This window comes from Apteryx rowi, unplaced genomic scaffold, assembly GCF_003343035.1.
Source record: "Apteryx rowi isolate R43461 unplaced genomic scaffold, aptRow1 scaffold_3, whole genome shotgun sequence".
Lineage (NCBI taxonomy): Eukaryota > Metazoa > Chordata > Aves > Apterygiformes > Apterygidae > Apteryx > Apteryx rowi.
The window spans coordinates 1,729,549-1,750,854 of NW_020449418.1; the positions used below are offsets into that span (position 1 = coordinate 1,729,549).

Consider the following 21,306-nt stretch of genomic DNA (forward strand, 5'->3'; position numbering starts at 1 on the left):
CAGAATAAAATGTTCACCTCCCTAGGCAAGTGAGACAGAAATGGGGGGGGGGGGGAAGGTATATTCCCTTCACCCCCCATGTTAAGATATGGGGGAAATCAAACCAAGCATATGGTTACAGGAACTTCCTCCTTTTCAGGTACCATGCAAACGAAGTTGGGTAGAAGGAGAATAGCTGTCTGTACAGGCATCCACACACCGCAAGCTGCTGCAGCACAGTCTAGCCACAGTAATAAGGCTAACAACCACTGCCAAAAAACTCCAGTGAGGGCCTCAATGCAGCTAGACCTCTTCCAGTATCGAAGCTAGCTCTGGGATCTCTGCGATGAACTGAAGTTTGCAAAACAGCCAGTCTACGACTCGTGCAGTATACCATCTCTCATCTCTGATGTGCAGGAAGGGAAGGACATCAGACCTCTTGTTTCCAGACCACTGGGTAAACCTGAAGCTGGGGAGTCCTCACAACCATTGCAGAACCTCAGGACATTGAATGACCAGCTGAAACCCATGACTGCAGAGCCCTGTCGGCAGGTGAACGTGAAGCAAACTACTCTTGCTAGTTAAAGGATTTTAACAAAGCTGTCACCCCTTATGGCATACATATTTCATTACTTTCACATCTATGTTGATATAAAGATTGACAGACAAGACAAGCCTTAAAAGATATAATTTTTATGTTTATTTTTCCACAAAAAAGCTTTACAAGGAGAAACAGGTTTTACTAGAGAAACAGTATATTCTTTAATCACTGTTTATTTGTTGAATTGATATCTGAGGCTGCAACTTCTTCTACAGTGTATTTCTTCTCAGAATATTACGGGACATTTACTTTTTATTTACAAGGACTATAATCCTTGCACGTTGTTAAGAATTCTATTAGATAGCACTACATGTGAGCAATTTACTCTGTATCAGCTGTAGATGAAGCGCCTTCAGTTTAATTCTTTGCACATTTTGCAGCAGCAAATATAAAACATCTTAAATATTCAGAATTTTTAAAAGGCTTTGCATCACATGTAATGGAAAAACAGAGGTTCAGTATGTCAAACAGCAACAAAAATATTCCAATGTCCACAATGCAACACTTAAGTTCTCAGGAAAGGAAAACAAAATAAAATTCCCCCTCTTTCCCCATAAACAACGTGGAGACATAATTATGAAGGTGTTAAGTACTCAAATGTGACTTTCTTCACCAGTGGTAAACTGCTGGGATTTTTAGACATCCCAACATCAGAACCTAAACGAAGTTATATGGTTTTACATAGTGAGAGAACCTGACCCTTCACAGCTGCCTGTATGCACAACCCTCTGCCATTTACAGCATCTTTGCTGTTCTGCAGAACAGGAAAAAAAAACAAAACTAAAACCAACCTCTCACCTCCAAAATACCAAGGCAACACAATCCTCACCCTTTTAGATCATCGGAAGTTTTGCCCTTCATTTCACTCAAATCAGAACTTCAGCAAGATGTTTGCAGACTCCCTGCCAAATGTGTTTTGAAGTGTGCGCAATATGTAACAACAGTCTCAGAAGCAGGTTCACAAGACTGAGAAAAAATGTTTTTACAAAAAAGTACTTCATAAGAATAGATTGAATGGAAAGCACTTTCCTTTCTACTTCATTCAAAGACATAATGGAGAGGGAAAACACTTCACAGTTTCCAAATTAATAAAGAAGTAAAAAAATTCCAATTTACAAACCATGAAGGTCAAACAAATACCATATTTCAAACAATACTTCAGCAGTTCTGTAAAGATATGCATTCAAATATTTTTAAGTAAGGCACTGATTTTTCCTTCAGTCATCATGATATAATGAAAATGTGATATTTTGGTCTGAGGCTGAACTACTGCCCCAAAAGATATTTACCATTAACCTTGGAAAGCCAGGACTTCGCCCACAGTTTCACAACGACCTCATTTTTCTTTATTAGTGCCCTTATAAAATCAAATAGAACCATTACAGGTTTTAACGGATGTACAATGATTTACATGTGAGAAAGTTTTTATTGCGTTAATTCTCCTTTAAAAGTGAAATTGGATAACTCTGAAGTTAAGCATTTAAACATATAAAACATTTAGGAATTCTGTTCCTCCACTTTACTATCAACTCCAATTTTTTTTAATTTGGAAGTCAGTTACCTGATATAGACAACTCTCAGGACAGATTACTGGACTGGATGGTTCAAAAGCAGGTATTTCAGTTTAAACAAAAGCTTGAAGAACAAGCTCTTATTTTTTAAAACATTAATGTAAAATCAAATTGGGAATAGTTATCTTGTTTACTATGAAGCCTGTCAACTTCATAAGCCAGACAGGTTGAGTTTCTAAATACTTACTCAAAAGGGGAAAAACTTAGCGTGCAATATTGCTCTACCGAGACATGTTGAGTACAAACATTAAATTCCATTAAATTTAGGTGGACTTAAGAACAGATTTTTACAAGTGGTGTTTCTTTAGTTTAAATTGCCAATGCTGCAAACAAACTAGGCAAGATTTGAAAAATACTTGTAATTCTTTTGCTTAGTTCTGGGGCCTGTAATCGGACAAAATGTTCTCTGATATACTTGAAAGCAATGGATGAACAAAGACGAGGTACACCAGACAATCATAATAGTAATTATAGCTGCACAGACAGTACCCAACTTATATCCAAGGTTTTTAGCTTTTCAGCTACGACAAAATATGTTAACCTCCAATAATAATTAAGCAAAATCTGCATCAAGAAAGCAAGCTGGAGTATCTTTCAAATCACCTAACATCCAAAGTATTTTCTGTAACATCCAAATTTCCTGAAACTAAGAGCCATCAAAATCCCTGCATAGGCCACTCAAGTTTACTGGGATGCTCTGGAAGGTCCAAAAACGACTGTAGGACCTTACTGCATAGGCCAGAGGCAATGGTAAAAATGCTGATGGTAGCTGCACCAGCGTAAAGCTTCATGAAGCTGACATGAGAACATAATCTCATTCAAATGCTACCTAGAACTGTGGGGGAGTGTCCAGATACCACCTAGATTTCAAAAATTATTACCTGGTTATCTCAAGATAGAGTACTATTGGATCAGATGATTACAGATTTCTGCAGGAAGAATAAGGGCAACATTTTTGCCTTCTGTATGGAGCAAGATTGTAGAGAATATAAACAGGACCTTGGAAATAGGTAACCCCAGAAAGCCAGTATGCACTGGGTCTATCCATTTTGAGAATCAGTGTCATGGTGTAGGTCATCATGAAACTCTCACCTCATTTGCACCACTGTGAGTGAGCTGCCAGGGAACATTAACTTTAGGTGGAACAGCCCTATTGCACTGTCTATTTACATCCGCCTCCCTAAAGCAGGAGCGGGGAGAGGTGGAAGAGGTAATTGTCCTACTTGTATCCCTCTGAGGTATCAAGAAACCGGCTGGACTACAGCCTTGGGGGAAATGATAGGAAAGCCTAACCAAAACCCTGCATAACAATATTAAGACAAAGAAGCCAAAATAAACCTGGAAACTGAATCCTTAACAAGAGCAGGTGATTTTACATATAATTATATAGAAACTACAAAATATAGGAACAGGTAGTTCTGATGGAAGATAGTGGTCAAGATTGGTTATATGAACATAATTGAATATAGAAATATTATTAGAAATATTGTTTCTATATTTATGATCTGCTGTAGAATACAACGGCAGATGTCATAGAATAATTCAAAATAACCACGTCTCACTTTTGCAATGACTGTAAAGCTTACCGTCCATAACTAACTGTCAGCATCCTTTCAGCTTTCTAGCTGGGTATAAAGCTCATTTAATCCCTGACAAACCTCTTTCAATGAAAATGATTAAACTTCACTTAAAACACTAGATTTTTCCTAACGCTAATGAGTTTTGCTAATTTTGCTAACATTTTGCTAATGAGTTATTTTAACTGATTATAGGAACAACTCTGCTGGCAGATCTGAGCAGAGAGTTACTGTCAGGAAGGGCAAGTGATAAGCTACTTTGTGTGGTAAACTCTTCAGCTAACAAACTGCTGCCTGGAGGACACATGCACATGCCCTGTTACATCATCTGTCACGTCATACGAGAAAGAAAACTTCCTTTTGACTTGCAACACATAGTTTATGCACACACTCCTGTGGGACCTTAGCTGCAATGTATCTTTGAGGTAAGTGTTAATGAATAACAGTGATTTTTAAAAGTTAAGGATCATAAGAATGTAGTAATTTAGCAGACAATAGCAGAGGTATTTATAAGTTCTTTCCAGCTAAATACTCATAACTCTACAAACAAGTAAGTGCTTCATCTATGTAATAAACCTTGTTAGGAACCAAAAATTCAAGAGAATTTGCAACTGCACAGTCAATAATACATCTATCTTTGCTTAAATAGTCAGTAGGTAAATGAACAGAATGACATTCCCCTGTACAAGAAGGAAAGTCACTTGATTCTGATCATCTCCCTTTTCTGAGTAAGAGATAAGGAATATGTTGCTCTCCATGTTCTCACAAATAATAGTTTTACCCATGGTTTGAACTACAAGATTTGCCCACTGGAAAAAGTGGTGCATTAAGAATATATACAATACACTGAAACCCATATATATGTTTTCTCAGGCTAAGCAGATTTATATGATGCTATAAGACTACCTTCTTGTGTATTACAGATCTGGTTTGTACTTGCTTTGAATCACTACATTACTGCAGCATTATAGAAGTACAAGTTTCTACAAGTGGAAGACATGAGGGGCAAAATATGAACTATGACGGGATGCATCCAACAGAAGAGCCCAAAATGATATGTGAGAAGCTAACACAAGAAGGAATCAACTAAATACATATGCATGAAATATACTTACATCAATAAGCTTACACAGTCAGTATCCCTCCCATCCCTTTTTCAACAGAAAGAAATAAGCTGTTCTAGGAAAACAAACATTAGCCCTAAAAACTGCAAATGCCACTGAACTTGTCTCCATTATACAGTACAACCATGACCAATACTCTTTAGACATTCATTATATTTTACTATTGTTTAATATTTTAAGGTCTGATGTAAAACTTATAGCACTGAGTAGAAAGACATGATTTCATGAGGCCTTGAATTACATACTTTCACTGTAAGATACAAATACCTGGGAGCGCTGAGCCATAACAACCTGAGCCTTACCAAAATTTTTATATCAGGAAACACTAATGAACTAAATTATGATACAAAGAGTTAGCAGCCATCAGTACATGTGATTTTTCTGTATTTAGACACAACAGTAACACTTTCCAATTTTATGAATCATATTTTGAGGATCCTTTCTGGTACTTAACTGAAATTGCTGCAGCTTGCTTTAGCTATTCTGTTTGCCTATTTGGTTATGTTCATGGCACTTGCTGCTTTAGTATAAGAGCATCTTGTAAACCCTGGAGGAAGCAACAGAACCATAATCCCTTTCATAAAATAAATATCATAAATTTTTTTAAAAATGTGTTACTGTAATTATAGAGCATTCAAATGTCTGCACACCACAAGTGAAACAGAAGAAGGGATTCAGGGAATGTGTATGCTATTCAATGGACAAAATACAGCATTAGGCTATGTGACTAAAGACCAATTACAGTGAACACAAAGAGGAAGCAAGATTCAGAGGAGCAATGGCAGGTTCAGTGACCCAGTAACCTCACCAGTGAGAGCCGGAGCACACTGAGAAGCAGCTACTCCTAAGCCTATGAAGGGGAAGGATTAAGCACTGCTCCTGTGTGAAGCCACTGAGATGAGCCAGGGAAAGAAAACTCTCTTGCAAACTAAAGGGGTTATTGCCTAAAGGGGTGTAGGACTTACTATGGGATGCGGGAGGGAAAGCATTTTGGGACTATATTTTGGGGGTGTTTTAAGGGGACTGAGGGAAAGTGCAAAACTTACTATGGGATGTTTAGGGGAATATCAAAGGTGGGGAAAGGGAGGGATCAAGGTGGACTGAGGAGGAACAAGCATGGGAAAATACAGGGAAAAGAGGATAAAAAAGGCTAGTTGAGTATAAACAGGACTATTCAGCACTTGTCTGATCAAGCCTTGTGTTTGATCACCAGTCTAGCCTACATTTGTATTAAATCCTACTTTTAACTATTTTTTGTGGGGGTGTGCTCTCTACTCTGTGCCTGTGTGTGAATGCTGCTAAGCTTCAGGACAGGCTAGCCAGTGAGCAGGAGAAGAGGACTGAGCAGCAACTGGAGGGGAAGCACAAACCACAGGGGCTCACAGGTTCAGGTGCCAGCAACTGGAGGAGCCTGGAGGCTAACTACTGGATAGATCAAGTGCCTAAGAGCAGTTACTGCAGAATCCCATATTGTATGTAAGTGTAAACACACACGCACCCATATATACATACATACACACACACACACATATATATATTCCACTTCAATCCTGATCAGCCAAAGAGGGGGCTGCCTGTGCCGTTCCTTTTTATGTGAGTGCTGTGTCTGTTTAGGAGAGTATCAGTAAATTACATCTCTCCGGCTGTGTTGATCTGTGGAGCTGGCTGTGTGTGTACTCTATATGTGTACTCTGCACGTGCACACATATGCGTGCCTATCAGGAATGTGTGCTCAGCATTGCTACTGACTGGACCAGGAGGAATTGACCTGGGTCATGAAAACCCACCAGATTCTGCTACCTCCAACATATAGCTTTTCTTCGTAAATAATAGGTGGTGTGTCTTTTTGAGATGGAATCACATCTTCTGCCCCTGTTTTCTATTTTTAGCATAAAGACATTATAGCAGCAAGGAACACTTTCAGACTTTGTGGAAAGCAAAGCACTAGCAAGGATATAATATCTTTACAAAGCTCATTTGAAAAATGCATGAGGGAAGCTGCGAACAGTCATTAAATTTAATGAAAAAGCTTTTGGTGCTGGATTAGCATCACCAAATTAACAACTTCTACCTCCCCTTGAGTTATATAGGATTCAGTCCATTGCTGCAAGACATGGACATAAAAAAGAAAGAAAAAAATGGTCCAAATGGATATATTCCTATCCTTTGCTAGTTAAGCAGAAACTCTTTTCCTTGGAATACAATTATTAAAATTTGGCCATGACTAAATATTTAAAGGTCCTTTAGAGTCTGATCCTGGACTTTAGCTTGATGTTTATGCAACAGTTTTCCTACTGTCTACTCACATCCTCTCCCAATAAGCTTACAGTGGTTCTGAGTATGCATACATACAGTAACTGCAAGTTGAGACTTGAAAAATGAAATGACTGTGACCCTTAAGCATACATTTATACATGCACATTTGGACAGAAAACATATCTACAATACTATATTTAAATACTGCATATTATATTTAAATAAAAGTTAGGAATATATTTTTTTCCCCCTTCAGCAATATGTTAAAAAGTGCCACTAAGATAACAGATATGTTGACACATGGGTTGCTTTTTTGAATACAGGAAGTTAAACAGGTCAAATTTAATTACCATGTCCAATTGAAATAGACAAATACCAAATAATTCTGGTTGGAATTTAGAGAACAAATCCATCTGCTGAATGATATACTCAAGATAACAGTAACAGTTTGATTCATCATTTTGAACTCCTGAAACTAGTGCTTGTTTTTTTTCAGTAAGCGATAGAAAATGTATGAGCTAGCTGGAAGCTAATCTAAGGCTTCCTGGCTACTATCCAAAGTTAAACAAAAAGTATTTCAGAAAGAAGGAGTTGTACTAAAACGTAAGAAAAATGGTAAATGCAAATTCTTTGCTTTCATCTTTCAAACAGCATTTACAAACTGAACAAAGTAGCAAAGCTTTCTCGTTCCTCAAAACTACATGTGAGCAGAAAGGCTAAATTAGAAAAGTTGCTTAAAAAACACAAGAAAAATAATAGTTCAGTCCTTGCCTTGTTGACAGGTGAGATAATTATCATTTCTGGTAGTACAGAGCTCACAGATACGCTGGCATTTCAATGGAAGGAAAAAACACACCAATCCGTATGGTTTCCTTAAAACAAAAGCCTCTGGAGTTCATGACCAACATTTCAATCAGCTTTTAAGTAGGAAAGAGCAACAACAAATCATACTGGGGATTTACCGACAGATGTCAGGAACAATGGCATTTGTTTTAGAAAAAACTATATAATTTTTTCACTACTGTGTTTCATAATATATATAATAGTATATCTTCAAACTATGTGTTAAAGTGTATCTTCAAACTATGTGTTAAAGTGTATCTTCAAACTGTAAGTTAAAGCATATCTTCAAACTTAGGACAAGTTCATCTTCTTAGAACTGATCCTCATGATCCAAGCACTCAGCCCAATACAAGTATCACTGAAGCCCAGTGGAAACACTACCAATTTGTGCAAGAAACTCGCACACACTCCAGTACTCCTGCTATGTGCTATGGCGAATTGATAGGATTTTACTTGCAAAACATTTAAACAGCAAAGGCAGAGTTTTGGAAGGCAGTTTTAAAGCACCTTACTCAAAGGTTAGAACATCAGTTTACTAGCAAAAGCTCAGATCCTGCAAACATGAACGTGAATGCAAATAATCCATCATTAAATGTACGGTTCTGGTTCAGAGGCCACTATAACAAACGACTTAAAAGGCTTTGAATTAGATTTCAAAAATACAATACTATTCATAATCATAAATGTTTGCAAGACACTTATGTGTCTTCAGACAGGTCTTTACACAGAAATCATAGCAGTGGGAAGAAAAAGTGATTCACCTGCTTGAAATGGCTGATGTTTAATTTTTGCAGTTTAGATATTCAACTATAACCTACAATTTACTATAAAATATATAACAGAAAAACTCTGACAGGTTTTTTATATATACATTAGAGAGAGGCACATTCTTTGTTAGAAATCAGTATGAAATGCTTCTGTAGGAACTTAAACACTTCCTTTCACAGAAATTTTTTCATGAAACTGTGCTTTTCATATAAGGCGGTCATATCTAATTAAGTAAAACACAGTTTGCATAAAATTCGAGCTGCACCTAGTTTAAGATGTATTTTCAAAATACACGTCATAAATGCCAACACTGAAAAATAAGAAAGATAACTCTTATAACCTGGAGAAAGAAAGCACTGGTTGTGACATTCTGTTAAAAGTTAAGGGCATGAAAGGAATTTCCAGCTGTTAGTCCATAACAAAGTAGCTGTTCTAGCAGTATGCACAGTGCAAAGAACTTATTACAGTAACATCACAAAGCAATACTACCTCTTCCAAAAGAACTCTTGAAACTGTTGCTCATTGCTCAGTGGCATACATCCCATATATTCACAATTGGCAACAGAATCTAGAGTGTTACTATATTATTGCTGCTACAGTAATGAGAAGAACTGAGGTGGTGATTATAAATTTTCATGTTAAATTGTGAGGAACTCTACTTCATTTTATCAAGTATATTATTTCTTAGCTTCTTCATAAGTTGTAGGAAAATGAACAATGGAGAAAAGTTATCTATTCGTATTTTCTCCTACAGAAACATTGGACACTAAAATAAAGCATGAAATTAGTTGGCTTTGGGTTAGTTAGTCAGTTAAAAATGCGTGTGTCAATTCAACTTGAGCCAAGCTACCTTGGTTTGTATTAGCTATCTGTAAAGGCTGACTGAATGAGATTCCTTTCATCATACAGGCACTGCTATCTTTGCTGCAATAATAGAGGCACGCTTTGACAGCCAGGATAGCTTCAGGTGACAGACAGCTACCGGGTAACTGAAAGGGAATGAGAGTTTGATAGGAAACATCCTTAATTCCTCCAGACAGACACTGTCCTTGAAGCAACCACGTATTATCTGTAAAACAAAAAAACAAAACAAAACAAAAAAAAACAGGTTTTATCATTAGGACATTCAACATCGTGTCTAAAACCTATAGAAAGCATGATTTTACTTATCAGACAACATGGACTTTCTTTCCATGTGCAATACTAGGGGAAATTTCATCTAATTTTTCCAGTCACAGAGAAAAAGGAAAAGCAATTTATAAATGTTTCTTTGGTAGTCATTTAAGGTGGAAGGATCCATAGCTTTGATTTAAGAAGTATGCCTTAGTTAAATGCAATGCATCTGCAACTTGTCCTATAAGCTCTAAAAAGAATATTAAAATTTATTCTGAGATACGTAATCAAAACTCCTTACATTAATGGGCTGTTACAGATTTGTATCAGAGGCCTAATACTCAAGGCAAGGTGACTGCCATAAATGCATAGAACTGCAGGCACTGTATGACATTTCCAAACAGAAATGCTGGCTTTATAAGTGGGTTGCTATAATTTAGTAATGTTCAGGCTGACTGTTACGATGGAACCTGAGCTTCATATTTATTTAAATATTTAGGAGTATGTGAGCTGAAAAATGAATTGCACCTAACTCATTGCATTGTACTCTGTATTTTGCCATAAGTGAGATGGATGAAGTGTTCTTTTTGGCATTTTTTAGCAAGTATCCACAATTTGGCTCTAGAATATATGAGCTTGAAACGGCTTGTTGAGTTTCAGTCGCTTACATTCTGCAGTTTTACCAGCCCTTGACACTATGACATATCTCTTTACCTCAACAATATTTGGAGATTTTTAGGCCCAAAAGTGTGCTGATACTCCTGGAAAGAGTCTGTCTATTCTCTAAAGGCACAGAGTGGGATGAGAAACTTCCTCAAACCACAAGGTGTACAAACAAATCGCAGTGCTGTACGGTATTTTTTGATTGTTTTAAAAACAACCCATCTAATTAAGGTACCATATGGATATAGAGGCACTTTGAAAGCTGGCCAACAAAAGACTAGTCAAAGATAAGATGTTTAGTTTTAGATCTGTTTAATTGCATCTGCATGCACTGATGACTATTAACAGTATAAATAGATTGTAACAGACAATTCAGCCTGAGAACAATTACTAATAATTAGCAGAATTTTAAAACCCAGCAGCATTTCTAAAATGGAATGCTTTCCAGTGCAGTGCTACCAATGAGTGAAAATAATTTAAATATAATTGTTTTCTCTATGACTTCCCCAAAATTTACTGAAGGCACAAATGAGGCATTTTCAACATCCATAACTTGACAAAGAAAACCAAAGAAAAATGACATCCTAGACTTTTTTTTAACTGTTTAGCAACTCTAAACAGTCAGTCAAGCTTTCTGTTGCTCTGTACTTGCTTAGGAGGTAACCTGTCCACTCCCTCCTAGACGTAACAGTTCTCTGTACACTGCATCATGTACTTCTAGGGAACCTAGAGACTAACAGCAGATGTGTTTATAAGGTTCAGATTTTTTCTCAGCGTCTGCATACTGAGTGTCTTCCCTGCATCCCCAGAAACACTAGTTTATAGCAGCAGTTTTACTTAGGCACACAGTGCATAGTACAGGATACCTTTTAGAAGCATTAACATTCTAGTGAGATCAAAGATTTATTCCTAGAGCGTAAATGTGTTAAAGCAAATGAGTCACACCTGAGCAACTCAATAACCAGGCAAAACTGTTTCACCGCACAAAGCATCCGAAAAACATGTAGGTTATTTTCTATATTGGCTTTCACACGGTACTTTCGAGGACACTGATATGTTCCCTTCTAGGTATAGCTGGAACACTGGAAAACACTGTCTCCAAACACTCATTAATGATCACCCTGCCCAAGGAGGAGCTTCAGATAACCTTGCTATTTTTGTACTGAAGGAAATTTTAGGGAATGCTCACATGTTCCATTCTGCCAGTTATGCTATGGGAACAGCAATCTCCAGTGTAAGACTGGCAATGATGGATGGAATTAAACCACTCCAATCGCAGGCCATAAGAACATGTTCTCTGTGCTCTTTTCAAATACTTAGAGTTGAGAGATACTGATTAATTTAGCTTCCCAACACTGCTGTGACATGAAATATTATTATTCCCATTTTACAGTAACCAAGGTACACAGCGACCAAAAGAATTGTGCAAGGTCACACAGGAAGTCAGCAAAAGAACTTGAAATAAAGGCCAGTCATTTCTGCTGCCTTGACATAACAATTTAACTCTTATGTGAGAATATATGCCTTGTTATAGAAATGCTGTATTCAAGCAGAAATATGCAAATATGAACTATAACAAAATAGGTTCAAAGTGGGTAGGTAAAAATATACCTCAAATAATTTTTTGAAGAGAGAAAACGAAAAAAAAGGAGCTCTTTCAGGAATATACTTCAGGTTTATGGYAAGCTTTCTCCAAAAATCAGACATTAGGCCTGGGATAATCTATTCATAGAGACAGAGTGGAGAAGGCAAGTGTCTAAAAATCAAAAAGCCTGACTGTTTTGGGAGCAGTATCTTTGCCAACCCTCACTGGCAGCTTGTTCCAAGCAACTCTAAAAAGTGAATGTAGCATGTGTTAATTCATGCAAAAAGCAGTCATTATCATTTTTTTCTTAATCCTCCCACTCCAGCTGTTAAACGTAGCAACTCTAAATATTATACATCACATCACAATGTCATATGGGAACACAGGTCTGCAAGGGACATTTTGGTCCATGAGATCGAGATCCCTTGTTTTGTAGGCATGTCATGATATAATCCACTTTATATCTTATCTTTTCATGTAGAACTGATGTGACAACACAGGCACTTTACCTTCTGCTGTGATGAACCAGGAATTAGGTGCTTCTTCATTCAGTTTTGTATCTGGAGGAAGAGTCAACTTTAACAGAAATTGAATTGTCTGGCCAGGAGACACAGTCAGTGAAGGAAGTTGAATGTTTGGTGCGGATTTAGGCAGTTTTGGAAGGTTTGCTATTTTATCCCTTTGTACAGGGAGATGATCTGGAACATCACATGCTTCTGGATTCAGGATAGGCAACTATCAGCAGAAATCAAACAAAATATTAGTTTTTATTTGTGCTGTAGAGCAAACAGGCTTTCACAATACAATCACACATTCATAGCTGACATGGACTAGGAAAACTAACATATGACAAGACAGAATGCAACAGTACTGCACTGACAGAAATAAAGGACAGGTTTTTTAAAAGTTAAAAATATATAAAATATATAAAATTGATATAGAAATATATAAAATTGAGAAAAATAATATTCACTATTAAAATCATAAAATCTACCACTTAAGAGTTTCCATTAGTTACAGTATACTTTAATTTAAAATTTTAACAGTTTCATTACATTTTTAGTTTAATAAATGTTACAGGTATTTTCTCCTATTCTGGTAGTATCTGTACCTTTAGGTAATAAAATCCAAGATTTTAACCACGCAGATTACACAGCAAAGCAAAGGATTATTTCCCAGAATGTTACATTTAATATGAAAATTAAAACCTACACAAAGACAGTATGACATTCTGCCATACCTGTATGAAAACAGTAAGACATAGAGCCATTGTAAGATGGACAGGAATTCAAAGTTGTTTTGCCCTCATGTGGTATAAGCAAAGAGAGCAGTGCTTAATTCTGAAAGTGGTTTTGATTTGACAACTTGGAAGCCCAAGAAAAGAATATTAAAATTCTGCATTGCACATATTAAAAGTTGGACATCATTTAAAAGTAAGCTTCAAAAGTTTAGCATTGTAATAGTAAAAGCAAGACTTCGTAGTACCAAAATTTTTGAAAGATTTGGAAGAATTCTGATTTAGAAATTTTCTTTTTTCAACCTAGAAGGGAGCTCTTCTGCTCTCCCAATAGTAGCCATATTAAATAACCTATTGAGGACATTTCTCTCCAGTTGACTGTTGCAACTTATCTTTATTTTATTTTACATATCTCAATATTCTACATGCTTCTGGATATAATTAAAGATCAGACATACAGATGCAGAATTAGAGACAATGATGTCAATAGATATAAGATTAGTAAAAACAATGTGCGAAAAAAAGCAAGATATTGCAAGGTAATCTAGACACAAACACAAATCACAAGGGGCGAGGTGCCTTGCATTTACTTTGCAGCACAGCAGTTCACACAGTAGTAAATGTAGAATAGCTGAAATTTGGCATAAATGACACTCTAGTGTGTCCTGAAGATAACTTGATCATCTGTATATCATGCCTGAAGTGGCTGACCTCTCAAAATCATCTCTTGTGGCTTAACTACATGACTTGGCAACCAATTTCATCTTCTACTTATTCCAAAGAGAGTTGCAAGGGCTCATGAAATGCCTTTCATATTGCAAAACTGCGCTGTATTTTTTTAAGACAGCTCACGTTTCCATATTATTTATAGAGGATCATCACTTTCTGTTTCTATGCAAAAGTAGCCTTCCCAAAGACTAAGGCTTTCAACAAATGTGCTAACAAGCAATGTTTGTTTGCCAAATCACATAATGTTTTGCCACAAAATATTATGTGAATATAACTACTGTACCAAAATTTCACTAGCTATATGATTTTTATACCATTTACCAAAGTCTGTAATAGTAATTTATACCAAGAAACACCATCAGCATGTTTAACAAATATTACTTACCGTGGAAAGAATTTTTGTTTCCAAATCCAGCACTTTAATCTGATGATTATTTGTGTCTGCAACATACATCAAGCGGCCATTTTCCTCAACACATAAACCTCCTGGTTCATTAAAAGTTGACTGTGTAAAGCTGGAAGCAGTAACATTGCTTGCTTCTCCTGTGCCTGCCAGGGTGGTGCAATTCTTCATTTTAGGATCTACGACCTTAATCTAAGATAAACAAACAAACAAACCAAGCTGAGGAAAAAACCACACCAGTATTTAAAAGTTCTACATTATCTTACACCCAACATTTTCAGAAGCCAGCATTAACTTTGAGTAACTTAGCTAACAAGTGTCTATCCCTGAAACTATGTGGTTGCCAGGTTATCATCCTTTAACAAAAAATACCTCCCTTTCTCCTTGATTTCCCTGCTGGACTTCATTGCTTCCCTTGGTCTCCATTTAGTGTTCTCTTATCATTTCTAAGCTACCTACCCCTCTGCTATGGAAGTATGCTGAATGGCACGTTCTTCTTATATTTGCTACCTTTCTGGAAACATTTGCAAAATGGTTGAAGCATAACAAAACCAGCAGGCTGACTTTTATATCATTCTTTCTAAAAATGGGTGAGTTAAATTTTGTTTCAAGTATTGCACAAAATGCAGTTTCAGTGTTTATTTTGCCATTACTTCAAGAAAAAAAAAACTAATTTGCTATATAAACTTTAATGAGTATTTAGTGTATATATTTTACTCTGCAAATTAAAATAAAACAAATTACTTTTTTCTTAATGCATTTAATCAAGGTAGATGTTGACAAGCTTATAGGCATCAAAGCTTATATATCACCGCATGAGAAGAATCACACAACACAACCTTTCTTATCTCTGCAGGGACTCACAATTCCATGAGGGCCACCCACAATATTTCTTATCAAAAATATATGTTTTTTTTTTAAGGAAGTCCAAAAGCAAGTCCTTTTGGACTACAAGTTTTAGCAAACCTGCAGTAGCAAACCTGCCATCATATCCATACAACATGTGATAAAAAAACAATGAGTTAAGAGAAAGACCCACAAGGGAAGGAACAAAAGAGAACCCACAAAGAACTCATCATTTGTTTCTTCAACTCCTCCAAACACAATCTTTGTATGTTCCTAAAATAATCTCTCATAGTGGTAAGAACCGTAAAACCGTATGCAATATGCTCCCATAGACTTACCTTATGATTATAGGAATCAGCCACATACAGCAGTTTTCTTTTCTTGTCCCACGTTATTCCTAGGGGATGCTGCAACTTTGCATTTATGCCTGCCCCATCCACATCACCAAAGGCAAACAAATTCTAAAAAAGTATGTTATTAAATTAAAATTTGATTATTCAATGCTGACATAAGTTTAAATGATTATAATTAAATGGAAATTAACTAACTTTTTAAAAAACAAAGTAAGACAACTTCAAAACAAGGATACTGAGAACTGGAAACTATGGACGCTGACCATGGAAATAGAGACCATGACAGTTAAGTTATCAATATGAATACAGCTGACTTTAAAAACCAGGCAATGCCATCTCAAGTGTGGTTATTTTATAACTAAGTGAATCCCTAGAGCAACAATCTGCACTACAACGTGAGCACCGCGACTGGCACACATTTGCATTCCAAGCAGCAAAGTTAAGAAACAGATGGCCATGGAAACGGATTTCCCCTCTCACCCCAGAAGTGGCTCTTCCAGGTCAGGCTTGAGGAATATTAGTAGGGCAGTGTGGGGAAGTTTGAAGTGATTACCAATGGATCTCTCTCTCCTCCTACAAGGTGCTTCACTGCTCCGTCTTTCAGAGAGACCGTTCGCACCGTGCTGCTCTCGCTATCTGCTACAAAAAGGCAATTCCACGGATCCTCAGAAGCCAGAGAGAGACCCGAAGGCTGGGCAAAGCCTGCCTTATGCGGGTATGCATTGTTTCTGTTCTCTTCATTTCCACTCCCAGCAAATCGAATGCAGACTCCTTTCTTCAAATCACTGAAGGAAAACAGTATCCAAGTTAAAGAATAAGTATGAAATACTTTAGACATTATGCATAAACTGAAGTTACAGGAAAAGCATGTGAGTTATAAACAACTGTACTGCAGCACAAGGAATTATTTGCATTGCCTCTGTGCTAACTTTTATTTTACCTTAGTTTATCATTCATCATTAGATAATTCAGCAAATGCAATGAAAAGTAACATCCAGTTATACGAACGTAGCTTACCAAGTCATAGTTTTATAGCAAAAGTAGCATCTTTCATTTCATCTAACTTATGTGGGAAAAAAAAACAGGCAGACTTTAAAGTACACAAGCCTTTTAAGTCTGAAGAGAAGCAGCATACTTCAAGCTAAGTACAGGTTGAGGAAAATTACTTTGAGTTTAATGTGATTATCTCTCTTTGGGGTTTGAAGGCTGTTTATCAAACAAACAGCAATTTTTTTATGTCTCTCATTAAAGCTGCTTACCTTCCCTTTGGTAGTTTTCCACTTTCCAACATCAGTGCCCAGATCTGATGAGTGCCTGTCATGGCTATCCATAAAACATCGCCTTCCTGGGTACCTGAAACTTTTAAAAAAAGATGTATAAAAACAGGAGGAAAAAAAAATCCTTTGGACGCGTTTTATAAAACCAAGAAGTCAACAAACCAGCCCTGATCTTCCCCACCTAGCACATCTTTTGCCATGGGACACTCTGTCTTTATTCTTCTGTTCTCTTTCCAAGATAATAAAAAATTTCTTTTTGATATCTCTGGTAAAGACAGGATTTGCTGTTTGCATGATTTTGCTGTTGGGTTCATGTTTCACCTGTTATTTTTGGATTCTTACTGGTCAACAAATATGTATATACGTTTGCTAAGCATGTATATTTTTTTACCAAGCTAGTGACAAAGTTTGATATTCCAAATAATTATTGGCAATTGTTTCCAAGGTTTGTGAGAACAATGACAGTAYCTTTCAGCTCATATGCTCATTTTAATTACAGATCTTTTATCCTGCAAATTCATATGTTCTCTTATCCTAGTAATCCCACTGAAATCAATGGTAATACTGATGGTAGTAAAGACAGGGTACATAACTGTTTTCAAGACAACAGAAACTAGTGCTTGGATGTCATGTAGATTTATGCTATAGAGAATAACAACTGCTATTTATTCAAAGGTAAGGTGTGATGTGTGCAATCACCAATTTCCCTCTACTCTAACCAGCTTCCAAGTGATACTCTCTTCGTGTATACGTGTATAGGTGGTATCACAAATGCAAGATGCAGATAGCAGAACAGTGACCTTCTGACCAAAAAGTGTTCAAATGTGTATCTGTTTTTTTCAGCTCATAAAAGTATAAAACTATTATTCACCAATCCAAACTTATAAAATTAAACAAAGCTTGATGAGATAATACTTCCAAAATAAAATGATATAAATGAAAACAGAAGAACAGGTAAGTGCTCTATAGCTTAAAAAAGATCATATTGCAGCATAAGAAAGAATGCATGAAGACGAGTAGTGAAAGGCCATAAAAATCAGAACAAATTTACTTAGCTTTTTCTGAAAAGGAACAGAAAATTGACATTCAAAAGCTGCATTAAAACAGGTACAGTGTTATCCTCCTAACACTGTACTAGTCTATACACACTATACAGAACTGTCCCATCTAGTCAGAAGCAACATTAAAAAGTTTTTCTAAATCAATGCAACAGATATTGGAATAACTATTAGCTAGTCAACTGAAAAATATCTTCCAAATGCTCACAGAAGCTTTTTACTTGTATGAACTTATAAAACAATGTGGGTCCCACAGCACTGTTCCTTGCAACAAACAGCAGCCCCTCAGATTTTGCAGTTTCAGAATACAAGTAATTTTATGTAAAATGCTTGCAAACATTTTAAACCTGAAAAGTTAGACTAAATCAATCTTCCTAAAATAAAATTATTGCCATTCCCCACATTGAGATCCTTGCATCTTCCACTTCTCAAGCATTCTTACATCATACATTAGAAGAGGAAAAAATTAGTACCCTTCTATCTACAGAAACAATTTCCTCCTATTTAAGCCCTCTTAAGAGTAGTATTAATATGATTTTAATGAAGTTTATCTTCAGCCTTTTCTTTTTCTGGGATCAAGATAAAAGTTTCCAAGCCTGTGATCAAAAAGAACTCTGCTGAATCTCTTCTGCATCTCCACATGTTCCATGTTTTTATGCAAACTGGAATCCCAAGAATAAAAGTTAAACTTCCACAGCACCTCAAAGCTTTTGATGAGTGGAAAGGTTCACAAAATGAGCTGGAAAACAAATATTCTACAAATCATCAGTGATGCTAAGAAAGTACTAGCAATGCCAAAAAAAAAAAAAACCCTGAAAACCCCCAAACCACAGAATGATCTTTGATTAGAACTTGTTTCTAAGAGACTTAATTAAGAAAACAGGCTAGGCAATCATCTGACTACCTCCTATATAGTACATGTTCAACTCCCAGGATTTTATGTTTCTATGCTGCATAGCTTGCATTTTTCAGATGCTACTATTCTGAGTACTGCAGAATGAGCAGTGTTAAAATCACTGGTTAATTCAGAAAGTGGGTTTTTTATCTTGCATTTATGCTATCCAGCTCATTCTGAAGGATCTCAAAGTGCTTTGTAAATTATTTAATATCCACTTCATCCACCAATGAAATGGAGCAGTAAGAATAGAGCTGAGCACTTTAGAAAAATCTATTGCATAAATCAAATTTTGTAGTTCTACGCACTGAGAACTATCTTGTGACAGCCAGAAGTTGAAAAATTGAAGAGACACCTTACTCCAATTATACATACTGAAAGGCTTATCAAACACAAAATACAAGAAAAAAGTATCAATATTAATTTCAAATTTTACTGCATACATAAGATCAATAGAGAGAAGATTCTTTCTTCAACTGGAGAATAAGACAGTCAAAATAAGAAAGAGACTTGTAACTGTTATAAATTTTAATGCAAGTTAAACATTTTCTTCTGGATAGCAAGTAGAACAAAGGGAATGGATACAAGCATGGAAACAGAATGCATACACTGAATTGCGAAAAATACGTCAGAGCTTTAACCGGAAAATTATACAAAACAGAGAAGTAAAAAAAATGCCTGTGGTTGCGTATTTTATCACATGATGGTCCCGACACTAGAGAGTTTAATGTTTAACATTCTAAAGCAGAAGATGGAAAACATTCTTCTTTGAGGAGAAAACCGTTTGGGGATGTGTCACCAGCGTCACCCTTCTACTATTCTCATAGGAGAAGGGGGGGCAGGGAGAACAAGCATGCTAAAAGTTATGATAATGCTGCCACCAACTACTCCTTATCATCCTTGAATGGAAAGAATTTATTTTTAACAGAATTTATTACAAAACAACATAAAAGAACAAAGTAATTCTTTTGCATTTATTCAATTAAGCACCACATTCCAACCTATCTCAAGCTGTTTTTAAAATCCAGTGTATTTTCTCCTTATTAGGATATGCACTTTCTTATCTTTAGGGCTGTTTGTATCAAAGCAAAGTATGGCTTGTAAATGCGATACACTTATGTTATAAAGATTCACTAATAATGAACTAGAGCGCTGGATGCACGATTGTTCCATGTGGCAGCATGATCCTGTACTGTACTTCCGTGCTTTTCTAGTTCCTGAATCTGCCTCTGCTACGTATCCATGCTTTTAACAATTCACAGTCCTGTTCACATATGTATTCAATTTTAAACATGTCAGTAGTAATGCTGACATTCCTAAGGCACTAACTGTAAGTCAATCTGAACACAGAGATAAGTGGTTGCTAGATGCCGTATTCTTTCCTTTTTTAATACAAAGAATGAGAAAAGACTTTCTTTAGTAGCAGTCAACAGCAGTAGCTATTTGCAAAGATTCCATTCCCAGGAATACTGAACACTTCTAGTTTCCCTATCTTGGACTGCATGCTTACTTCCAATCCAGGAATTAAAAGTCTGGGAATCAAAGTCACATTTTGTGGATGACAGCACTGACATTTTCTAAATAGACTATAATTGCAAATATTTTTCCCATCTACTCATTTTATCTTAAAAAATATATATATATATTGTCTGTTGGTACACTCATTTGCCAACATACAAAAGGTAAAAATGGAATGATTTTCAGGTAACAGGCACCCTGCTTACAGACATGTATGCTGTCTATGTACACATACGAATATAAGTCTTATCTTCACTTAAGTCAGTGCAGGTTTAATAAACTACATCTGAATCTGACTGACAGCATGACTGGAGAGTCATTGCTCTTTCTTCAGCGAGACAGAGGGCACAACCCCCCCAAAAGAGCGCCAGTTTAGGAGCAGGTACAAAAGCTCTTTAGGGATGACAGAACCTATACACAAATTACTTCAGGACACGTGAAAACTTCTGCTAACTTGACTAGCCCCTCTTTGGAATTCAACAGGAATCCGACTGACCCGTTCAGACAATATATACGGGAAAATTGTGCACTTTAGAAGTCCTCCCAAAACATTCCCGGGTAATACTCTCTTCACTGCAGTCCTTCATTGCAACTTTTTAATGTCATGTTTCTCAAAACACTTTTTCTCCTTAAACAGTTCATATATGGGAATGAAACCCTATAATAAGTCTTTTGCTTAACTTTAGCCCTATCTTTAATTATGAAATTACTTTTTTTTTCTTGAAATTTGCAGTATTTTAAAGAAAAAGTAATTTCATTTACAAGCAAATTTAGGATTTAAATCAACAAGAGAAGGACAGACAATGCTGTTAAATGCCAGTGACATCTTAAACATTATTTTCTGAGAAACTGAACTTCCATGAGGGCAGCTACAGCCCAAAGCTGAACGGGGTATCTGTGAGTTTGTACT

At 36.3% G+C, this 21,306-nt stretch overlaps 1 protein-coding gene across 1 annotated transcript in view; it reads right to left on the reverse strand.

The window, feature by feature from the left end:
• Window positions 1-656: 656 nt before the first annotated feature.
• NHLRC2 (NHL repeat containing 2) overlaps window positions 657-21,306 on the reverse strand; it is a 40,326-nt gene continuing 19,676 nt past the window's right edge. The window contains exons 6-11 of the mRNA XM_026069559.1: window positions 16,908-17,007; window positions 16,202-16,433; window positions 15,634-15,756; window positions 14,432-14,641; window positions 12,590-12,815; window positions 657-9,788 (exon numbers count right to left, since the gene is read on the reverse strand). Of these exons, the coding sequence (XP_025925344.1) occupies window positions 9,523-9,788; window positions 12,590-12,815; window positions 14,432-14,641; window positions 15,634-15,756; window positions 16,202-16,433; window positions 16,908-17,007 (1,157 nt within the window). The 3' untranslated portion in view covers window positions 657-9,522. The remainder of the gene's footprint in view (window positions 9,789-12,589; window positions 12,816-14,431; window positions 14,642-15,633; window positions 15,757-16,201; window positions 16,434-16,907; window positions 17,008-21,306) is intronic.